Raw genomic sequence first — 12,918 nt, forward strand, 5'->3', positions numbered from 1 at the left:
AATCCAAACTAATAGAGTGTATGCAAAAAATTTTCACTCTCTATACTTGAAAAGTTCTTGAAAACAGTGTACGTACTTCTTTCTCTTCTTCATTCAATAACAGATACCAGACATCAAAATGGCTTTCGTTAAGAGTTCTTCATACCACTCCCGTTTCCAAACCCCTTTCCGTAGAAGACAAGAGGGTAAGACCGACTACTACCAAAGAAAGAGATTGGTCACTCAACACAAGGCTAAGTACAACACCCCAAAGTACAGATTAGTCGTTAGATTCACCAACAAGGACATCATCGCTCAGATCATCTCCTCTACCATCACTGGTGACATTGTCTTGACCGCTGCTTACGCCCATGAATTGCCAAGGTACGGTATCAAACACGGTTTGACTAACTGGTCTGCTGCTTACGCTGTTGGTCTTTTAGTTGCCAGAAGAGCCTTGCAAAAGTTGGGCTTGGACGAGACCTACACTGGTGTTGAAGAAGTTGAGGGTGAGTTCGAATTGGTTGAGGCTGTCGAGGACGGTCCAAGACCATTCAAGGTCTTCTTGGACATTGGTTTACAAAGAACCACTACCGGTGCTAGAGTTTTCGGTGTCTTGAAGGGTGCTTCTGACGGTGGATTATACGTCCCACACTCTCCAAACAGATTCCCAGGTTGGGATATCGAGTCCGAGGAATTGGACGCTGAGTTGTTGAGAAAGTACATCTTCGGTGGTCACGTTGCTGAGTACATCGAGGAATTGATGGATGATGATGAGGAGAAGTACAGAACCTTGTTCAAGTCTTACATTGCTGACGAGATTGAGGCTGAGGACATCGAGGAGCTTTACTCCGATGCTCATGAGAAGATTAGAGCTGACCCAGCTTTCAAGCCATCCGAGAAGAAGTTCACCAAGGAACAATACGCTGCTGAATCCAAGAAGTACAGACAAGTTAAGTTGACCAAGGCTGAAAGACAAGCTAAGATTGACAAGAAGATTGCTGAGTTCCAAGCTTCTAAGTAAGTTATTTGCGATAAGTAGAGCACTTTTCCAATTATCTTCATTAATATTTATGTATATCTTTTTTAGTATATAGGAGCGATCTTATAAATTTTTGGGTATTCATTTTAATCAAGGAAAGGTTTGTAGTATTTGCTATGTGAAATTATAAATTCTTCCGTAAAGTGCACTAGTTCGTATCTAATGGAAACTCGTCGATTAAGCACATCTTGATTTTATTATCTTACAAACATTATTTTACTAAGTAACTAATTGTTTATTAAATACTTTTAATGCATGTCTATCCTGACAAGTACACCTAAAACAAGCTAAAGATTGAAAGTATCAATCTAACCCAGTCCATCTTTCTCCCTTTCACCTGACCCCTGTTTGATCAGTCGAGCTCTCTGGGCATCATTTAATAACTTCTCATACACTTCATCAACGACGGCATCAACTGTATTGTCCAGCTTAACACTAGAACCAGTGTCTTTGGGATCCACACTTGAATCAATTGAATCACTATCCTCTTTGGCTTTTGACTCTCTTCGAGCAGACTTAATGTCCTCTTGCTTCTTCTCGGCCACTTTAGATGGTGGAATTGTTGTCGAAATTCCATTCTCTGAGCCCAGAGAAGCATGTGCTGAACTCGTGGCAGAGCTGAATATCTTTTCTATATTGATCTTTTCGTCTTTGTTTATCCGGTCAATCAAGTCCGTTACACTTTCGATACCCTTTGCTGCAATAATAGCATCTCTCAATTCCGGACCAGAAGGAAGTGCATTCAACAATGGAATGTCACGTTTCGAAGAAGGACTACTAGGGGTTTTTGAATTACTTGAACCTTCACTATGTGAGGCATTATTACGACTAGCAGTTTGGCTTTCACTATTAGAACGCTGTTCCATAAAGAATCCAAACCTGTGGAACTCTCCCTCCTCCTTCTCTTGCTCTTTTGCATGAACGGACGTTTGACTGACAGATCTCATGAGAACAGGTCTTCCTGTCAAATTATCAATGGGTACATCCACACCGTCAGACGTTGCTTCGGTCACTACTTGATGGGGTTCAAATGCTTGGTCCAATCCTGGCAATGAGAACTGTTTATCGGCATCACTGTAGTGAGGAGATAAAATAGGACCAGCTGTTATAAGCTCCGTAGAACTTTCGTGAAGAGTATCATGAACTGCTGCAATCTTAATGGCTGGAATACTGAAGTTTCCATCATCATTTATTGGAGTAGCCGCCCTGCTAATTTCTCCAGACTTCTCATCTATCAAATTGAGATTTGCAACTGAAGGGGAACGACTAAGTTGATCCGCACCAAGCTCGCCATCACTCTGGGCTTGCTCTTCGAACATATGAACTAGTTTTTCCAAGGATGAATCAAGTAAGCAGAAACGCAATAACGTCTCCTTTCCTTCCAAGGGTAAAGTTCCTTGGTTTCTCTTCGTAAAAAGAGTATCAATAGCCTCATGTATATCCTTTCTGATAGCCCTTGTTCTCTCGATCAAAGCATTTGTAATAATTCTTTGAATTTTCAAATCTTCCTTCTTTTTATGAGGGTCGGGTTTCTGCAGCTCATTTTCCATCAATAATTTCTCTGCAGTTTGCATTAATAAAGACCCATCGAACATGAGATCCTCTTCGTTATCATTAGTGTGATTGGTTGTCGAAGCAAGTTCCGGTTTCATTGTTCTATCCATGTTTCTCATCAAATAGAAGGCAATCCGCTGAGATAAGTTGTCGGGCACCAAATCATAATCAACATCTAATGTGAAAATAGAGTTCGAAGACTTTACAGCGTTATAAAGAGTACCTGCTGATGAGATATTGAGATTTCGATTTCCTAGTAAGGAAACGTGTACCAACAGCTTCATTTGAGGAAGAAATTGTGCAATTACACCGATTGATTGTGGTGTCAATTCATTAAGATCAAAGTGAATACGACGAAGATTCTCAAACTGTGGTAGATATTTAGAAAGGCGTGATATAATTGCTGGAAATAAGTCTGGCAAGGAGGAAAGGTCGAGAAAACGCAAGGTCCTAACTTTACTTAACGCTTTAATGAGCTCGGTAGTTTCATCCACATCGGTCAAATGAGTAGAATTCAAAGAAAAGAACATCAAGTTACCAACTCCTTTATTTAGCGCCTCGATGAATGGTTTTAGTTGGCCGTGGCTGAGATCGTTAAACGCTAAATCCACACCCACACATTTGGAGTTCGTTGCAGTAAACCAATCGGCGACAACTTTGGCTTTGAATAGATTTAATTCGACAGAAGCAATACCCAATCTGTAAGTGGAAATTTTGATTGCATTTTCGATCAAGTCTTTAAAAGTTTCGTCTGTCAATTTACATCCATTCATGACAAATTCTTCAATCCCGCCCCTAAGTACGAGTGACCGAATAAGGAGATCCCAATTCATAGCTGACCGAATGCAGTTCGGTTTAGTATCTGCCTTTACTCTCTGTTGCGAAATGTCAAGCTTCTTAATGCTCGTATTTCGTGAAAGAAACTTACAGAGAAGCTTCCAGCCTACTTCGTCAATTGCGACATTACGCAATGAGAGTTTCTCCAATGATGTGTTATAGACCAAGGATGCAAGAAAGTGTTTCAACATTTCTGTCGTCATAGTAACATTATCAAAAATCACTGTATTGATCGGTGTAATAGCAATAAAATCACTAAAGGACAAGACATCAATCAAGGTTGGCTTTGGATTAAGGAGCTTGAGAACTTGTAGAGGCTTGGATTTGTTCTTGAGTTGCTTAAGAGTAGCAGGAATTGGCAAAATCTCTCTTAAATGACAACATCTCGTATATATGGTTTCTAACGACAACTCTTCCACCGTTTTGGCCAAACTTTCATCTGCGAAATGCTTCTCATGAACATGCAATGGTTTATCTATCTCAATGTTCTCTACATCATGGGAAAGATCGCCGACATCTTCATCTTCGTCATGATTTGAACCTAAGTTCATTCCACCAGTAACTATCGAAAAGGCTGAAGATGAGCGGTGTCTTTGATTTTTGTAAAGGCTCACTTCAGCTGCTATTCTTTTAGCCAGCAAATGAGCTTCATGAGCGTGTTTCTCAGCTTCAAAAAGGGCTCTTCTCTGAGCTTCAACAGCCATTGCAATTTCCTTCTCCGTGTACAGATGTTGCTGTAAGTCCAGAGGTTTATTGCCATCATTCAAAGAAATTCCTTGCGACAAGCGTGGTGGTGGTGCAATCAAATCTTGCGGAATGAGGACATTTCCCTTCTTTGGTCTTCTTGAGGGTATCTGTTGTTGTGGATCATATACTAGCTTATCTATGGCAAATGTCACTCTTCTGAGCTTGACCCCAGAGAGCTCCTTAAGAGGAATCTTTTCTCTATTTGGGTTCTTGTTGAGAATGACTCTGTTGCTCGATGCCGTAGAAGACACAGACGATGAAGAAGTTGTAGAGGCACCCTTTGCCGGAATATCTTGAATCGGCACCAAGGATGATCTTCGTCTTCCCACAGTGTTTCCAGGGTTATCGCCGCCGCCACTGTTAATAGAATTTCCACTGAAAACGTCTTTGAAAGATGTAGGGCTCGAACTTAGTTTCGTGCCGAGGGAAGTACGCCTTTTACTGGGAATGCCAGCAGGAGGCTTGTTAAACACTGATACTAGATCCTGATAATTGCCTGCATTATTAGCGGAACCAAGCAAATTAGGATTCAATTTCGGAGAAGGAACATTAATAGCAGCAGATGATGCAGCAGGTGACCCCGTTGTATTACCGGTCGTATTGCTATTGCTTGATACAGTCGACAACTTAGTGCCGGCATTTCCAACAGGATTTGAAGCCAATGGTGAGTGAGATGTTTGTGGAGAACCGGAAGTTGGTTGAGAACCTCCAGACTTAAATTTGGATGAAAGAGAACTGAATAAAGAACGAGTTTTTCCTGAATTACTTCTACTCACACCAGGGGAAGAATTATTAGAGGAACTGGCAGCGTTTGCCCCACTCAGAATTAATTCAAAGTCATCATTCGCTGCCAAATCGCTAGTAAGTGAAGGAGATATGAATCCTAAGCTGCTTCGTCTCTTTGGAGTTGCCAGTTGTTGACTACTGGGAGGTATATGTTGGGGTTGGCTATTTTGTTGCTTTTGAAGAAGATCTGCCGCTGTTGGATTTGGAACATCGGGCGAGGATGTTGATCTTGATCTCCCGAACTTGAATTTGTCTAACTTTGAAGCCTTTTCTGTTGGATGCTGTTGCTGCAGAGATGAAGCTGATGTTGAGGGAAATGAAGTTCCAACTGTAGGATTTGATGGTGATATAGGGCCTCTAGGAGACCTTCCGCTTGAATTTGATCCGTTCGTGTTAGTTTGTATCTTAGCAGGTGTCGGGTTCTTGGGAGCTGCCTCGCTTGTCGCTGTTTTGTCTTTAGATTCTTGGTCCTCTTGGCCCTTATTACTGGAATTGCTGGTCTTTTTGTCAATGGTGATTTCATTAGTATTGGCATTACCAGAGGATGTTGTAGTGTTCAATTTCTTGGTCAATTTTTTGGACTTGCCTCTGAAGAGCCAGTCAACATCTCCGTTGGAGACACCTGTGTCGTACTCAGCATTGGTGCTAGAATGCGGTCCACTTCCATTGGATTTTGTTTTTGTTACCTCGTTGCTATCATTGGTTTTGGATATATCATTGGTGCTAGTCTTCGAATCCCTGGATGGAGTTGGTTCGGACGTGGCTACCATGCTGTAGCGGGTCGATCACACCGATAAGACGGGGACGATGGCAGCACGAAAAGAAGCAAGATAAGACCGATGTTGGTTTCCTTCTGTCGAATCAGGAGTGAACCATAGACTAGGTATCAACCAGAAGTACAACGTGATCAACTACCCGAGTCAACTAGACTTCTGGTGGACTATAGCTTGTCAAACGAGAATTCACGAGAAGAACGATATCAGTCGATGGCGGCTAATGAACGTCGCAATTGTCACTGGCAATGAGATAAGATTGTGACACCGTCAACGTCAACGTCAATGTCTTAGTCAGTTGCCGGAGCTAATACTAAGAATAATATTAAATAATAACAATAATAATAAATAGTAAATATATAGTGGTACTTATAGTATCTACAACACGACGAATTGAAATCGAAATGCTACCAGTAATAATACTACCAATATAAAGTAACACTATTAAATCGTAAGAGTAAATAGTACCACTACTCGCGGTGCTGCGACTATACTACAGTGAGACAAAGAACCATACTGCCATGTGAGTACGGGGACAGGAATAGAAATGTCACTACGAAACAGACCGGGAGTGGGAACAAAGCAACGGCGGCAAAAAAAAAATTGTAGTGAATAGTATTGTACAGAGAAGAGAAGAGAAGTGTATGTATACAGAAAAGAATAGTTCCGTGATACCCTTTCATGGATGCAGAGATGCAGTGATAGAGAAGTATTGTGGAAAACGGCATTGGTCTGTAACAATAAACTACTACTATAATGATCACAAGAACGCATTCACAATTACAATAAATCTAATAATAATAATAATAATAACATATTAAGTATGTTCGATAACCCAATGCTAATAATACCAATCCTGCGATTAACCTGTCGTGCTAAGAACATTCTCCTTCGTGGCAGCTTCATTGGCAGGTACGTAATTGTAATTGTCGCTGGCAATCGCTTGATGTGTAGTAGCGAGGTTCCTGGGGAAAAATTCGAGTAAAGTATGGATGCACGGAGGTAAATGTAAAGAACACCGTTCAGATAGCTCGGCTGTGAAAGTTGGGGTACGGGAACAACATCTGGCACGGATAGCATACTCAAGGGAATCCGAACTAAGACCCCTAACGCCCGGCTCGTCAACATGAATGACGCCGATCAAATCTCCTACTGCTGGTTGGGAACACCAACACTGTTGGCTTCAAAAGCTCAGGCACCACATTTTCGTCATAGGAACAAAATCAGGTCACGTGATTAATTTTATTGGGCTGTTGTAAAGATGCACCGAACACACTTATCGTGCTCCTATTGGTCGAAAAGAACCAGTGAGTCTGACGCAGGAGTACGGTGATACGTCAGTCCGCGTTCTCCGAGGGTTCTGGGCTCCTTGGAGCTGCAACGGAGGTCCATACGGTGATAATTCGGAGATCACGATTACCACAACATATTGACAGGAATAAACTTTTGTGTAGGGGATGCTACCCATTGTGGGATCTTGAGGGGAGCTAAGGAAACAGACCCATTTACGACGCATTCCGTGTGATAATTAGAGAGCTCCGTCGCGTACCAAACCTTCACCCGACACGAATTAGGCTAAGCACACTCGAATGGGCAGGACCACTTGGCACTACACTTCGGAAATTAGCTCGCCTGAAAGCAGTGCTCTGCTTCAGCTCATTCCTGCTGTGTGCCTATCACGACGTCGGTATTTCTAACCTACTGCATACATCTGTGGTTGTATCTGGTTATCGACGATTGCAAAACGGGGGTTTATCAGTGAATCAGAGCTTTGTTGGCAGCAGACTGCACTCAAAACAACGAAGAAAAATTTCGAATGCTGAGGATAGACCTGATTCCTGCACGTAAAAGAGGAGATCTGAAGACGGGGAAACCTGAACAAACAGGGAAATAGGAGTGATTTTGAGGAGTCGTGCACGGGTGCGATATTACATCACTCCTCGCTGGTCATCATAAATGATGCTTAACTTTTCGTGTGCGATATACTGCGGTATGGGGCATATTCCTGCACAGTACCCATTCCGAGCCGGTTCCGTGTTCCGCCCTTTTTGTATCACTGCGTTCCCAGTGGCTGTCTGTTCCAGACACAGTGCGTGGATTAGAAATGAGCCCTTTGGTCGTCGTGCGCCCACCGCCGTCGTCCACCGCACTAAACAAAATCTAAACCATCAGCAATCACTGCCTTCGTAACAAATGCCCCAATCGGTATTTATGGCTGATACAGGATTCCATATTTTGGATATTATATATATATATATGGATGGATGCATGTGGAAGAGTAGGTCAAGATTTTTTATTGAGATTTTGACAGTTCTGTTCTTTTACGCCTAAGAACAAAATTTTGTGATATCCCCAGAAGATACTTGCTGCTATAAAGTGATTAATTTATACTGCTACTAGTGTGTACTCATATACTCATCGCCCCCAGCCCGCTTACTAGCCAAACCCTAATTCGGCAGCATCGAGAAATTTCAGACTCGACTTTCCTCCATCCCCTCAATAATAGTCACCGACAGACCCCATAATAGACATGTTTTCCAGATCATTGTTGAGAACATCGGCTCTCGCAGCCAGAAGACAATTGCCAATAACCGCAAGAGTCGCCATAAACCCAATCGCCAGAACCTCCATAGCATCCACTAGATCCTACCATGAGAAAGTCATAGACCATTATGAAAACCCTAGAAACGTCGGTACCTTGAACAAGAACGACATCAACGTTGGAACTGGCTTGGTCGGTGCTCCAGCCTGTGGTGATGTCATGAGATTACAAATCGACGTCGACCCAGAGACCAATGTGATCAGAGACGTTAAGTTCAAGACCTTCGGCTGTGGTTCCGCTATCGCCTCTTCATCATACGTAACTGAATTGGTCAAGGGTAAGACCTTAGACGAAGCTCTTAAAATCAAGAACACCGCCATTGCTAAGGAGTTGTCCTTGCCACCTGTTAAGTTACACTGCTCTATGTTGGCTGAAGACGCCATCAAGTCTGCTGTCAAGGATTACAGATCTAAGAGATTGGTAAAGCAGCCAACTTTGGGCCCAGAGGCCACTGCTGCTGCCGCCAGTGCTTCGGCTTAAAGTAATGAGAGACGAGATTTGACGCTACATTAAACACACCAAAGGCTCCGTGTCACCGACAACGGTAATCTTTTTAGACTCAATAAGCTAAGACGGTGCAATGTGTTATCTAATTGCTGGCCGTATCTACATTGAGTGCTCATGCATCCATAAGCTGTTTGCGATAGGTGATAATAATATGTCTGAGTGACAAACGGAGAGAATAGACGACAGCCACTGGGCATCGTCTCGGATTCATTAGTTTAGTTCGCTGTATTTATTTATTATATGTTAACACTGAGAGAAACATGAACTTGTAAGAGGAGATACTTTCCGCTATTAAGTAGAGATAGAATATTGTAATTCTGCTTTGCAGTGGGATGTCCGTATCGGATTCTGGTCAATATCCACATCTAAGGCAATACCTTCGACGACGTCTCTACGTTAACTCCTTTCATACTCCGAGCTGCGGGCTTAAAGCGGTGCATATTTTTCAGAGTCAGAGTCATAGTAACTCCGTATTGTAGTCCCGCCTATACCATGGACCAGTTGTCAGAGCAAGAGTAGGATTTTTCCATAGAATTATAAACAGAGGTTATGTTAACGTTGTAGCATATACGAAAATATCATTTCTAGAATCCCCCTATACTTGGTTACCTTGCAGACTAATTTAGCCAACATTAACCCGATGATGGATTAGATTAGTGAGCATCGCTTTTGGAAGCATTCACGATGAGACGTCTGTGCATCATAATAATAATAAAATAATCGGTGAGTGACACGGACTAATAAAATAATGGCTGCCAAGTCATCTGGATCATTTATCATCCACGTAGTATCAATGACAACGGAAGGCGAAACAACCACGGCCATGATCGTGGTACCCTGAGCCACTACTTATGTTGGAAGCGAAAATATATCACGTGACTCAAAGTGAAGTCAGTGTGGATGCATAAAGGTTCCGTGATTGCAACCAAAGATGACCTGAAGCTGTGGTGAAAGATGAGGTTCTGGTGTGTGAAGGTGAGCAGTGTCTCTTTGCCATATGGGGATATGAGGATTCAATTATGCTACCTTTGCTTCTCCAAGCTTGTTATTTGATTATTTAGATTTTTAGATTTTTAGATAATTTGACAATTTATCTGATTAATATCAACAAGTCAATTGGTCCCTCAGGGAAGTTTCAATTTTATATCTAACTGCAAGAACAAGCCTCAAAATATAAGAAATAATAGTAGTTACCTTTTAATAATCAGTTCTTATAACATTTAAACCCTACGATCTAATATTGCTACAGCTTCCCTCACATCGGATTATATGTAGCTATGTATATTCTTTTCATGTATCTATTTACATCAGTTCTAATCTGACCTTCGCATGGTCCAATTGAAACGAGAAAAAATCCGATTACCAAAAATTTTGCAATCATTCTCAGAAATAGAAAGCATTCAAATACTTAACAAACGACTTACCCATGAATCCCAGTGGTTCAAGAGGAAGACGTTTGTATAATGCTAGACTGATAAATCCGAGTATGCCCATTGAGTTGACGACACCCCATCCTATACGCTTCCAATTCTTAGAATAGCGGTGGGTTAACTTGAGCCACCCATTGACCATGTGGTACGTCCCTATCCAGACCATTGAAGCCAAGCCCCAGAAATTGATGAAATCGCCTATTTTGCCCTGCGGACTGACCTTTAGGTAGTATGAAATGTAGTCCAAATTGATTAATGAACTGTCTCCTTCCACCGAGCATGGGATATATCTAAATTTCAAGTAGTGGACTAATAGTAAAGGTACCAAACAGTAACCAGCCACTGTAAGCGGAGACAATCCCAAATACTTCAGTACCCACGATTTTCTATATCCCAATCCTAACATGTTGGTAATTCCTCCCAACCCTATATCATCTCTATAGTCATCTGTAATAATGAATTCCTGTTTGTTCTTTCTGTGCTCTTTCAGGTGTCTTTGGTTGTACAAGATTGAGCGAATGATCCGAATACCTATCCCCGAAGCTACGTGTAGAAGGCTGGAGCCTAGAATTAGGATATTTTCCACCTGTGGTATGGAAAGATATACAGCACGAGCCATCTCGAATATCTCTTGCTTTGTTTCCGATGGAAGCAAGGGTATCACAGGGACAATTACCACTGATGTGAGGTGAATGCCCACAAATGTAGCAAAGCCATATGCACTGTACTTCTGAACCCGTATCAATCCATGGAGTGTGCTCTTCAACCAAGGAGAGTTCGACTGGTGAGATGAAGATACGGATCCTGGCAACTCACCGCTCTCTTCCAAGACAATATCTTCGAGAGGAACGGGCCGGATTTCCTTTAATTCCGCCAATTCTGTCATGCAATACTATAAAATTTCTATCTATTTATCTATATCTTACGACGTATATAAAATATACTCTACGAACTATGGATACAATCTCTCCTATAGAAACAGACATATAATGTATGATTCCACTTCCATTGCCCATTCCTATAACAGCGTTCTGTTGTCGCTAACTAACGAGATATGTTTGCGGAGACAAAACCCACGCCGCAGTACGCACTTTAAAAAAGAGCTACTCATTTTCTCATGTCCAAAAGAAAAGCAAGCCAACCCTATGAATTAGGGCTCCGGCACACAACTCAGCCCTCACTGGTTGCATTCTCTACTTACGAAATGAACAGCCTTTGTTAGTGTTAATGATGAATATGGAGAAGGCGGCTAATTATACATAGATAGTTAGATAGCTTAACCTATATATTAAATAGATAAATAAGTGATTTATAATACCATGTCGTCATCTACATTTTCCCAGACAAGATCGCTGGCTTTAAACTTGGAAAAACAGACGGAGTCTCTATTGTCCAGGTACTCTCAGTTCCAGAACCAGAGCTCAGTAGAAGCCAGTGAAGAAGAGATCCTGCTCCATCAGTCGATCCAGGAGACACTCGAAAAGCGGGACAGCATCTTGGGTAAACTCAACCGAATCAGTGAGTCCATGGATAACCTCTCGACGTCGAAATTGCAACAGTTAACACGTCACCGAGAGATCCTCAGCGACCACAAGACGTCGTTTGCTAAGATCTCGTCTAGCATCGCTGATGAACGTAATAGAAATAACTTGTTATTCTCCATCAGATCGGACATCGATGCTCATAAGCAGCAACGTACGAACTTAGGAGGCAATGGAGAGATAAATGCAAATGACTACGTATTGGAAGAACGTCAAAGAGTCGACAATGCCAACTCATTTGCCGACCGTCTTTTACAGCTGGCGTTTAATACCAGAGACGAATTGTTGAGCCAGCGTCAGTACTTGAATAATGCACAGCTGAAGATGTTTAGTACATTGCAACAGATTCCAGGTATAAACGTATTGATCTCTAAGATTAACACTAGAAGAAAGAGAGACACCTTCATTTTAGCGGGAGTAATTTCCGTGTGCATTGTGGTCTTGTTCTTCTTGTGAGGAGAGTGAATCTGATCCGCTCAACTGTAATGGATGTCACCGTCGTCAGTCATACTTAGAAACTATCTAAGACATACATGTCTGTATCGTCATTCTTCATAAAGCCATTCATGCATCGTCTCTAATACCATCTACAACCACACAATTTGTTAGCATATAGAACACTGTCTACTACATGGGAACGACTACCTTTTCTCATAGCCTAGAGATTCTCCACCAAACTTTGCATTAAACAGCTCGGCTTGCTTACCCATACTACCACACGCACACCATGACCGGCCACGGGAACCATCACATAAACCATATCTTCCCCTATACGCCATGGTTCCATTTGTCTTTATCACTATATGTATGGCTATTATTCTATGTACAGGGTTATCAGGGTCTATGTGTATTATTTAATTCAAATGTGGGTTATTTTTCATCTAAGATTAGATCAGATCTGAAACATAGGTTGTCCCTGAACTGACTACACACTGGAGGCATTGGTTGAAATAGAGAACAGTTTCTCGAAGGGCTTGTGCCCTTGTTTTTTTTGGTTCCAGCCTTCTGAAAAGTCGGCCCTGCCTTTGGTATAGAGCGATGGCCGAGAGACAGCAAGAGATAGCCAACAGGATAGCTCTCATTAAGTTGAAGCGGATTCAAGAACTCAACACTCGAATCC

At 42.0% G+C, this 12,918-nt stretch overlaps 5 protein-coding genes across 5 annotated transcripts; 3 read left to right on the top strand and 2 right to left on the bottom strand. All coding sequences in view use genetic code 12, as the record gives it.

Annotated features, from left to right (window-relative positions):
* Nucleotides 1-71: 71 nt before the first annotated feature.
* On the top strand, nucleotides 72-1,113 carry RPL5 (60S ribosomal protein uL18). The gene has a single exon (XM_064917699.1). It carries the CDS (start codon nucleotides 119-121, stop codon nucleotides 1,001-1,003), a length of 885 nt encoding a protein of 294 aa, XP_064772306.1. The 5' UTR covers nucleotides 72-118; the 3' UTR covers nucleotides 1,004-1,113.
* Nucleotides 1,114-1,329: 216 nt separating this feature from the next.
* On the bottom strand, nucleotides 1,330-5,663 carry LPI9 (protein phosphatase regulator; the record flags this gene model as incomplete). The annotated part of the gene is made up of 13 exons (XM_064918862.1): nucleotides 1,330-1,565; nucleotides 1,629-2,066; nucleotides 2,145-2,712; nucleotides 2,734-4,266; nucleotides 4,288-4,290; nucleotides 4,312-4,390; nucleotides 4,415-4,437; nucleotides 4,465-4,544; nucleotides 4,569-4,600; nucleotides 4,631-4,785; nucleotides 4,807-4,865; nucleotides 4,980-5,590; nucleotides 5,632-5,663. The coding sequence occupies 13 exons, from the start codon at nucleotides 5,661-5,663 to the stop codon at nucleotides 1,330-1,332; spliced, it is 3,849 nt and encodes a 1,282-aa protein (XP_064772307.1).
* Nucleotides 5,664-7,956: 2,293 nt separating this feature from the next.
* Nucleotides 7,957-8,835, top strand: ISU1 (iron-binding protein). The gene has a single exon (XM_064917700.1). The coding sequence runs from the start codon at nucleotides 8,249-8,251 to the stop codon at nucleotides 8,798-8,800; it is 552 nt and encodes a 183-aa protein (XP_064772308.1). The 5' UTR covers nucleotides 7,957-8,248; the 3' UTR covers nucleotides 8,801-8,835.
* Nucleotides 8,836-10,210: 1,375 nt separating this feature from the next.
* On the bottom strand, nucleotides 10,211-11,143 carry RJT20DRAFT_136585 (uncharacterized protein; the record flags this gene model as incomplete). The annotated part of the gene is made up of 1 exon (XM_064918485.1): nucleotides 10,211-11,143. The coding sequence occupies one exon, from the start codon at nucleotides 11,141-11,143 to the stop codon at nucleotides 10,211-10,213; it is 933 nt and encodes a 310-aa protein (XP_064772309.1).
* A 217-nt stretch (nucleotides 11,144-11,360) lies between these two features.
* RJT20DRAFT_57143 (uncharacterized protein) lies at nucleotides 11,361-12,545 on the top strand. The gene has a single exon (XM_064920753.1). It carries the CDS (start codon nucleotides 11,577-11,579, stop codon nucleotides 12,252-12,254), a length of 678 nt encoding a protein of 225 aa, XP_064772310.1. The 5' UTR covers nucleotides 11,361-11,576; the 3' UTR covers nucleotides 12,255-12,545.
* Nucleotides 12,546-12,918: the final 373 nt, after the last annotated feature.

The sequence above is a fragment of the Scheffersomyces xylosifermentans genome (assembly GCF_036884685.1).
Source record: "Scheffersomyces xylosifermentans strain CBS 12540 chromosome Unknown RJT20scaffold_7, whole genome shotgun sequence".
NCBI classification, from domain to species: domain Eukaryota; kingdom Fungi; phylum Ascomycota; class Pichiomycetes; order Serinales; family Debaryomycetaceae; genus Scheffersomyces; species Scheffersomyces xylosifermentans.